Below are 10,188 nucleotides of genomic sequence, written 5' to 3'. Positions count from 1 at the left end.
ACTGTGTGTGTGTGTGTGTGGAAATCAAGTGTAGCAAAAGCAAAGCGGAGGGAAGGCAAAAGAATAAGAGCAGCCAGCAGCCAGCAGTCAGCAGCGGGGCTTAAATAAAACGACAAGCAGCAGAAGTAGGCGAAGGGCAAGGGGAAGCGTAGAAAGAAGCAGAAGAGGAAGAGCAGCAATAAGAAGAAGGAGACGAAGAACAGCAGCAGCAGAAGAAGAAACTACAGCAACAACATATCCAACGCGTCACGGAAAACTCGTTAATGCAGGCGAAGATTTCACTTGGCGGCTGCAGCAGACGACGACGACGGGAGACGGTAGACGGAGACCCACCTAAGACCCCAGGGCCATATATTGTATTTGTATCTGTGTGTTTGTGTGTGTGTGTGTGTGTGTCTACGGTGTATGTGTGTGCGTTTAACGCATTTTAATCAGCGTGTCGCATAATTACCGGATGCTGCAGAGCGTCGGACCAAAGAGCTGCAGAAGAGGAGGCTGCTGGCAGGCAACATCAACAGCAGTGTGGCAGGCAGAGTAGTGCAACGTGTGTGTGTGTGTGTGTGTGTGTGGGGGGTGAGTGTAGTGGGCAGGGGGTGGCAACAACGTACAGTGGGTCCCCACAAAACAGGAGGGGGGGGGCACATTCAAAATCATAACTGAAAAATGATGGATGAATTGTCGCGCTGCTTGGCTCCAATAAAAATAACCGTAAATGGCACTGCGCCACTCGGGGTCTGTAGATCTCTAGGGGAGATCCAAAAGCAACAGTAGCCCCCCCCACACACACACACACACACACACACACACACACACTACACACCCCAAAACACCATACTCTCTCTCTCTCTCTCACTCTCACTCTGTGTCTCTGTCTCTCTGAATGATTCTATGGATCTCTGCCTCGGGTTGCCGCACATCTCTCTCGGATTCGATTCTCGCGCGACTGCAGTGAAAGTTGCCTCTCGACTGCGCCGACCGGCGACTGCTGCTGCTGCTGCTGCTGCTGCTGCTGCAACGATAGCGACGTCTCGTGTCTGAATTCGAAGTATTGAAAATATTAATAGAACAAAACTTGTTTTGACGGAAATGCACTTTACTTTATTTATCATAGTCCGTCAGTCGTTGTTGTTGTTGTTGCTGTTGTTGCTTCTGTTGCTGTTGTGTATTTCAGATTGGATTGGATGTGGATTGGGAATGAATGAAGCAACATGTGGAGAGGGTGCCTGTGTATCCTACTGCTCCCCCTGCTGCCCCTGCTGCCCCGTCCCACACCGTATTTATTTATGCAGATACATAGATGGGCGGAAAAGATAAAGTATCCCGCAGATAGCAGAAGGAGTTGCCAAATGCCATAGAACTTTCAAGGGGGGCATGTGCAACGTGTGTTATGGGGGGTTGACAGGTGCGGAGCGGAGTCGTCTGGCCGAGTTCAAAAGAGTGAAAAGATCGAAATGAGTTTTCAGTTTTCTTTTCTTTTTTTTTTGGCTGGCAAAATCCACATCCAGATCCAGATCCAGAGAGCTGTGCAGATTTCCTGCTTCCTTTATTGAAGGTTTTCTGTGCCTGAGTTTTTTCGCTTTTCTAAGCTCAAAGAGGGATATTTTTTTTCAAATTAAATTAAACACCATTACTTCTAGCAAACATTGCATGGGCCAAGAAGAACCCTCCACAGAGGCCAGCTTTTATGAGATATTGCCTGCCTCTAGCACTTGACATCATCCAAAATTCAAGCTAAAGCTAAGCTCAGAGCCCGCATGCCCCCTCTTACCACTCTTTGATGATCTCCACACACACAAAAAACACATCTGGGGCTTGTCAAGGTTTATTACAATGTAAGCACAGATACAAAAAAAAAAAAGAAAAAAAAAATGCTTCAGCTCTGAGCTTGGATTTTGAGGCTGTCAGTGGAGAGTAGAGTATTACTTGTAGAAATCCCAAAACATGGGTTTGGAGTGGATTGTGTGGCCCCATAGAGACAAAGTTCAACAAAGGTTGAAACCATTTGTCGGATTAAATACGCGCTGCGGTAATTATGTGCTTCAAGCAGGCAGGCAGCAGGCAGGCAACGGGCAACACACCACAGCAACAACATAGACAGCAACGACATGGCAAACATGTTGAGAATGCCATCGGAAAGCCGAAACAAGTTTTCAGCTCTAGCTATATCTCTGGCTATGGGCACTACAGTGCCATACTCCTCGTACTATAGCTCCAAGCCGCAGAGCACTCGACAAACGATAAGACCTGTGGCACACAAAACTCAAAAAAAAAAAAAGAAACAAAAAAAACTACACAAAGTGTCAAATGAATTTGTCAGACGATCTTGAAGAAGGTGGGGGTTGAGCTCTGGGTGGGAGGGTCGGTAAAATACCAATTTAATTGTGGCATCAATTCACGAAAATGTGGAGAAGAAGGAGTACCCATCGATCATGGAGGAAGTGGATGAGTGGATGGAAAAAAAAAGAAGAGGCGATAGACTGATACACCTTCATTCCATATCACAGGTGCTTCCGTTCCGTTTCGTTCCTCAAAAGCGGATGTCAGTATTTGTTGTGATTTTTCTGTGTATTTAGGTGTGTGTGTGTGTTGCACCTGTTGTACCCCTCCATGCCACTCCACTTCATACCTAAAAAAAAAAAAAGGAGCAAACATCAAAAAGAACAGAAAACAGACGAAGAGGGAAAGCGAGAGGCAGAGGCACAACCAGAGAACCGATCGATCGAGACGCGGGATGCATACGAAAATTAACCACAAGCCCAACTTCCGCTGCGGCCGGCCGGCCGGCCTGGCCCCAAGGATCCTTCTGAACCTGTTCCCAATTCCAGAAATGAGTTGGCATTTTTCAGCGACGAATGAGAGGGGAAATGGGAGTGGGAATGGGACTTGGAATGAGATTTCGTTTTCAGCGAAATGCATAATGATTTCATTGATCTGTCATTCAAGAGCTTCCAGCATGTCTGCAATGCGCAAAACGTATCTTTTCCAAAGTGGTGGGGGCTGTGGGGGTATAGGCTATAATTATACGAAAGTACTATGGAAATATATGTATATGCATGCATTTGTATTTCTTAGAGATTAAAGATAGACAGAGAGACTGAGAGAGAGAGAGAGAGAGAGAGTGAGAGACGCTCCACTGATTGAGCGTATCTCTATCAATGCTACAGGCAAGTTGCTTCCATGTGCGTTGCGTGTTCTATTGGATTGCCACCTTCCAGTGCTAAACAACAGCAAACACCCATCAATGCATCCCACGAGATAGATATTCATCATTCATCGGAAAATGATTCAAAACTTGAGTTGATTCGTTGCGTGCCTTGAATGAATCTTCAAAGGAATTCCATGGCATACCGATACTCTCGCATTAATAGTTTTATAGGGAAATCTGATGATCAAATAACAGTCACACTTTGCCACTGCTTTCCATCGAATTGGCAGTCTCTCGTGCTCTCGTTCAGTGCACTTCAATCGGAGTGCCACTACTGCACTGGATCTATCTGGGAGTGTCTTCTCTGTGCCATTCATCCATCTCTTATTCAAAGTGTGTCAATCAGAGCGAGTTTTTTTTTTTCTACAAGCGAATTGGCAGGTCGGTCTCGTGCAACAGCAGCAAGAACTCTTATCGTAGACGAGTCACAGAGCGGCTGTCTGAAGCACTCTCTGTGTAGTGTGCCGCTAGAGTCGTCCCGTCCCGTTCCGTTCCGTCCGCTGATTACAAGTATATATTCATATTTCTTTTATTATTGCCTTTTTTCTATTTTTTTTTTTTGCTACCCAAAGTGACCCCAACAGACCCCGGGGGCGAAAACGCTCGGTTATCACCGTCCAGAAAACATGAACAAACACACACAGAGCAGAGGCAGAAACGGAGACGGAGGCAGTGGCAGTGACAGAGGCAGGCGCATACACCACTCGTACGGTACGACGACTATTCGGTACTACGAGTATTCGTGCCTCAACTGTTCGCTGTGTAATTCGCGGTTTTTGAGCGCGCGAATTATGATTGAATAATGAAATGCCCCAATGCCCACCAACTGAGGGACGTCGTCGCGGTCGTCGTCGCAGTCCTCAATTATGCAAAACGGTTACTGCACTTTGCATTAATTAACAACAAAACAAAACTCAAACGAACACAAACACAAACAAAAAAAAAAAAACCAAAACAATGCAAAAACCAAGTGAATTTCATTTCGCATCATTGAGCAGCAGCTGACACAATTTTGTGCACGTGCTGAGACCGCTTAATAGATGTATTTTTATTCAGAGAATTCCTAACGAATATCAAGCAAGAGTATTATTAAGCAGAGGCGCGTTGGGGCGTATAATGTATCATAAGTTTAGAGATCTATCTAAACCAAATTGGCTTATCTTAAGCGTGTGGCCAGGGCGAGGGCCCTCTGTTCGACGAGTGCAGCTCAGCAACTTTAAGCACAAAAATTCACTCTTCCTTTTAGCAACTCAAATCCTATCAATCCTATCAATCTTCACACTTTCAAAGGCTTGTCTCGCACAGCTGTAAGCCCCTCCCAATCAGCTGTTCCTAGAGCCACGTTATCTGAAACTCTTATCCCCTCACCGCTTAAAATCAAATCAAATGAAAGGAAGGGAATGCGAAATAATTTTTCGTCACGACTTCCTCCCTTCCTTCCAGTGCGAGTGAAAATATTTTGCAGTTAAATTTAAATTAAGTACACAGGCACATCTCTCCTCTCTCCTCTCTCTCTCTCTCTCTCTCTCTTAATGCGACTGTGTGTGGTGTGTGTATGTGTGTGCTTGCAACATTTGATGCGCGCCTTCCGTTGTAAATTTTCATCGTAGGTTGTCGGTGTGCCACCGCCCGCAATGTTTGTGCAGCGCTTCGTCAACATCAGCGGCAGGCAGCAGGCAGCACCAGCATCAGCAGCAGCGGTGGCGGCAACAGTTTTTAATACCCTGTAAGTGTACGGAGGTTGGATTGGATTTCTGTAGAAGAATGCACTTCCGAACCTTTAGTCATGGATGAACAAATAGAGATATAAACGATCTCTGAGATTATACCATGGAGAAAACTGGGACTGCATCCGCATTTCGATGTCGCTTCCGTCTAAATATTTCCTTAAAAATGCATATAAAATCTTTCAAAAATCTGCCCACAGGTATTGCCGTAGTCTGCAAACATCTACAGAATGATTTCTACATGTTTTTTGATATCTTTTTTTTTCTCAGTTTTTAGTAATTTAAAAATAAGTGCGCCGACGGCGGCCCCAAATAGCATCCGCAAAATGCAGCAGCAGCAGCCACAGCCACAGCCGTTGCTTGCCACTGGATAGCATTGCCTCTGCTATAGTACATATCTGCGTGTGTGTGTGTCTGTGTGTGTTCGTTCAACAGCATCTGTGTGTGGCAGCCCCAATCCAAACGAGAATCGCTGTAGCGTTCTGGGGCCCTGGCATCAGCATCAGCATCGGCATCAGCATCGGCCGTCGGTCCGGTCCGGTTCGGTTCGGGGTCCGTGTGTGCGCGAGATAAACAAACTGCCAGTTCACTATCAATCAAATACCGGAAACAGCTGCTTTAGTTTTATTTTGCCATAGCCATTTGGCACACCAATACAGACAGAGAGAGCCACACCACACACAGCTACTCTCCGCCAGAGAAGTAGAAACAGAGACAGAGAGAGAAAAGAGATCCCATTCGATCCCAGGGCATGGGCATGGGGGCTCTGTTGCATTTGAGAGAAAAGCAAAAAAGTGAACACAATTTTTTGTATATTATTTTTTTTAGTATTATATGATTTTTTTATTTTGTAGTTTTTAACGGAACATACATTCTAAAAACATTACATAAAGTTCTTCTGGTTCTCATGCTCTCACAGGATCCTGATCCATCCATCATCCATCCATTCATCATCTTCTATCAACTATCATTCCATCCTTTCTATTCAGTTTTTATTGTGTAATATTATAATGAAATGTACAAATAAAATAAATATTCATTATAGCATAAATTTGTTTTTGTATGTATAGAGGGGGGGGGTGTGCCTTAGATATTTAAAGTTGTTTATGGTTTATGGTATCAATATTTTCTGTTTCTTTTGTTTTGTTTTTTTTTTTGCGCATTTTACCAACTAAATCTTTAAGGAGTTTTTCCTCTGTTTTTCCTTCCCTTCTTTTAGTTTGTTTTTGTGGAGTTTTTTCTGTTTTTTGCATTTTTTGTGTGTTTGCATTTTTGTATTTTTTGTTTTTTTAATAGTTAGGATTCTTTTAAGCATAGGTATTTCTAGGCATATCGTATCGTATCGTATATATATCATAGTTATATATAGTACATATACAGATTACAGATATATACAGCGAATATATATATTGTAATGTGTGTTTTAGTGTTTTGTTTATTAATATTTAATTTTTATTTAGTTTACTTTAATCTTTTTTGTCATATAAATTGTTTTGCGTTTTAAGTTGCTAATTTGCCACTGTATTTGTTTTTATTTTTTAAATGTTTTGTTTTTGTTTCTTGTATCATATTTCATATGGATAGTTTCTATACAAAAAATTTGTCGATTTTTTGCTGCATTTTACATTTAAGTTTTGCTTGGCTTTTCTTTCATTCTTTTCAGTTGTTACTTCAGTTTTGTCTGCTATTATTTGGAATATCTTTTCTTTTTCTTTTATGTACAATTAATTCGTGTTTGCTTTCGATTTCGGGGGTACGATATAGCATCTATAAAATACATTCATATGAAACTAATTTTATTATTCCCATATATAGTAGTGTTCTTCTCTCAAACAGATTTGTTCCGGCTGCCAATACCAATAGATTTCGCTATTTATATATCCTTTATATAAGCCCATTTACACACGACACGAGTAGTAGTAGTAGATTCTGGTCTATGGTGTGGTTTCCAAAAATTACGGCACTTACATCAATATTCATTTAAGATAAAATTTCTTTAAATTCGTATAATATTTAACGTGTGTGTGTTTGCTACAACATCAAAAATGGACGTGGTATAATATTTATTTTTCGACTACAATTTTCTTATGCCATTTGTAATATTTCTCTAAAAACTTCTCTTTTGCCTTTCCGTAGTATATGTTGTATATTGGATTATATGGTAACTATACATTCTGGTGTTATGCCTCATTTCAAATCGTTTTTCTTTTGTTTTTTCTTTTTTCTTGTATATGAAAATAAAAAAGGTTTCCTCTACTCTCGTTTTTTTCCCCATACAAACATTTGTGTGTGTGTATGTGTTTTTCGCATTGAAAAATTCATTGGAATACATTTTATACATACAAAATATATTGTTTAAAAATTAAAAATTTGACTTAGAAATTGAACATTGAATTTAAAAATTAAAAAAAAAAAGCGAAAAGCGAAAATAATACAAAAACACATCATAAAAAGCCAAATATGAATCCCTAATTCTTCGTTCGGTCTTTCCTTTCTTTTCAGCTTTTTCGCTTTTCTTTTTCAATTCCCTTTTTTTTTCATTTAATTAAGCAAAAAATTATATTTTTTTTAAATAACATTTCTAATAATTAATAATTATCTGTTTGCAGTCTTTGGTTATTTAATTTTTTCTCTTTCTTTCCTCTTTTTTATATCCTTTAATTCATATATTAAATATTTTCTTTCGTATATATACTATATATATATATATTTTTAGGGGTTGGGTTGGGGTGCCACCACATTTATCTCTAGATTCCAGCTCCTTCTTGTTAAATTTTCATTGCCCTGTGTTTGAGGTTTTTTCGGCTAGGGAAAAACCACACACAGAACCCAGAACGGGATTTTCCCTTTAGATTTGTGTACCCCTTTCTAGTAATCCGGACTGGAGTCGAGGAGTCGCTTTTCGGGTGTGAGGTCGCCTTTGCGAAGGATACGACTGGCGGCCGCACTGCAGCCATGATCAATGGCCTTGCCATTGGCCTGGCTCAAGGGTCCCATTCCCGCTCCTCCGATCTGCCCTCCATTGGTGGCCCCATTGAGGCCACCGCCGAGTCCTCCATTGGCTCCATTCACGCCCAGCGGGACAATCGGCAGCATGCTGCTGGTGGAACCAATGCCTCCGCCTCCTGCCCCACCCACGCCTTGGCAGCGACATCCGCGTCCCGCAAACCTGCCGTAACACTTCTCGCAGAGCTTCATGCAACCCCTCATCGGCCAATAGCACCAGAGGCATGGCAGCACAATCGACAGTGCCCCCAGCCATCCCCATCTCTGGGTGCGCTTGTAGGGGCCGCAGGAGCAGGGATTATCCACACAGGGTGTTCCGTTGCCATCGTCACAGTCCATGTCGTTGTCCCGCGCACAGTGATAGAACAACGCCTTGGCGCAGCACAAACAGGAGGCATAATCGATGATGGACTCGGCGCTGCACAGACACGTCTTGTTGCACACCCATGTCTGTGGCAGCGGTCGCGGACTCTGGCACTGCTCGCAGCGGCATCGGCCGCACCGCGGACACACAATGGGTATCATTAGCGTGGGATCGCCACCCATTACAATGGGTCCAGCTCCGCCCCCTCCGCTGCCGGGCTGTGCTTGCAGGAGCTCCTCCAACGCGTGCATATGCTCCTTGCTCGTCTGTGTCTGCGTGGCGGGTGTTGTGGCTGTCGGCTGCTTGGTGATGATGGGTTGCGTGATGGGCTGCTGGGACAATCCCAAACCCAAACCCAATCCCAATCCCAGTCCCAGTCGAGGCTTTGTGGCGGGTTGTCCTTTGCTTAGGTGATGCTGCTGCTGTTGCTGTTGCGCTGGCGTTGTGGAGTGCAAATGTGAATGTAATAAGCCATCGGTATGATCGATTCCTCCTGTTCCTGCTCCTCCCTGCGTCGCCGTCGTCGTTGTCGTCGTCGTCGTCGCTCCCAGTCTGACATGAGGTTGCTGCTGATGCTGCTGAGCAAAGGAGGATTGCTGATGATGATGCGGGTGTTGCAGGTGCTGCAGATGCTGATGGTGCTGCTGCCTTTGGGGCAGCAACAGCAAATGATGCGTTGTCGTTTGGCCATTATCCTGCTGCCCAGCCGGATGCTGCATGCGTGTGGCATGCTGCAGCGGCGTGTCCACATACTCGTTCGTTAGCCTCTCGGACTCGGGTCGCGGTTGCGCCAGTGTGACTGGAGACTGGGGCACTGGTTGATCAGCGCTGGTTTGGAAATGACTAAGGAAGTTGTTGTTCTCCGACGCGGATGCTAGGCTCAGCAGCGGCGCCGGTGCTGGCGGACGTCTGCGGAAGCTCGAACCGGATACGGAAATGGAGCCCGAGCCCGTGCCCGTGCTGCTGCTATTCGCTGTCGCTGTCGATGAGGAGGCGTTGCTGCTGTTGCGACTCAAGCTGCTCGGTCGCTGTGGCAGAAATGTCAGATGATGGATCTGATAATCGGAATCGTAATCGGCCGAAATCGGTGATGCGGGTATTATCGATATCGTGTTATTGTTTATCGTCGTCGTCGCTGTCGCTGTCGTCGTTGCGTTAATACTAAGTTGTTGCTGCTGTGAATTATTATTGTGGATTGCTGTGGATGCCACGGATGCTCCTCCTTGGACACCACTTAATGTCGGCTCCGGCGCCCTTGGTCGATGCACGCGCGGTAATAGCTTCGGGGGCCGGGGTGGCGCCAAGGGATCGCCGCCATTTCTGCGATCCATGTAGTGTTGTACTCCAATACTCCCGCTACCGCTCCTCTCCACTCTACACTCTCACTCTCTCTCCTCTCCCGTCTCCTCTCCACTCCTCTCCGCCGTCTCCTCTTCCTCCAGAGCTCTATCTCTCTCTATTGCATATATATCCTTTCTCTTGATAGATCTCTCTCTATCTCACTCTCTCTCTCTCTCTCTGGTCTCTCAATGCCTTCGATGGTAATTTCTGCCCTCGGAATCAGCTCGATTTGCCTTCATCCTTTTGCAGTGATTGCCTTTTTGCCACGATTGCTATCTGTAACCGAAAAATAAAGAGAGATATTTCCATTAGTTTTTTGGATATATTTGGTGGCTTATTTTAGGGATATTTCTAAGATAATTTTGAATTAATTTAAGTCTATTATAATCCAAAGATATACATATGTATATGATAGCTTGGGTTCAAGTTCAAGTTTTCTTTTGTAGTTATTTCCATGCATATAATAACTAAAATCTTAGGGTCTTTGATCCCCAAGAAACTGCTAGAATATCAACAATTAATCAAAATATCACGTAGATCACGTG

At 44.0% G+C, this 10,188-nt stretch overlaps 1 protein-coding gene across 1 annotated transcript; it reads right to left on the bottom strand.

Moving 5' to 3' along the window:
* Positions 1 to 7,608: 7,608 nt before the first annotated feature.
* On the bottom strand, positions 7,609 to 9,743 carry LOC111075843 (protein sprouty). The gene has a single exon (XM_022369342.2). The coding sequence runs from the start codon at positions 9,631 to 9,633 to the stop codon at positions 7,801 to 7,803; it is 1,833 nt and encodes a 610-aa protein (XP_022225034.2). The 5' UTR covers positions 9,634 to 9,743; the 3' UTR covers positions 7,609 to 7,800.
* Between the last annotated feature and the right edge of the window lie 445 nt (positions 9,744 to 10,188).

Source organism: Drosophila obscura, unplaced genomic scaffold (assembly GCF_018151105.1).
Source record: "Drosophila obscura isolate BZ-5 IFL unplaced genomic scaffold, ASM1815110v1 contig_1, whole genome shotgun sequence".
In the NCBI taxonomy this organism is placed as follows: Eukaryota; Metazoa; Arthropoda; class Insecta; order Diptera; family Drosophilidae; genus Drosophila; species Drosophila obscura.
This window is presented reverse-complemented; position numbering and strand designations above follow the sequence as displayed.

Bases quoted from the DNA above. Each gene is read 5' to 3' on its own strand.
- LOC111075843 (XM_022369342.2), bottom strand. From the start codon at position 9,633: ATGGATCGCAGAAATGGCGGCGATCCCTTGGCGCCACCCCGGCCCCCG.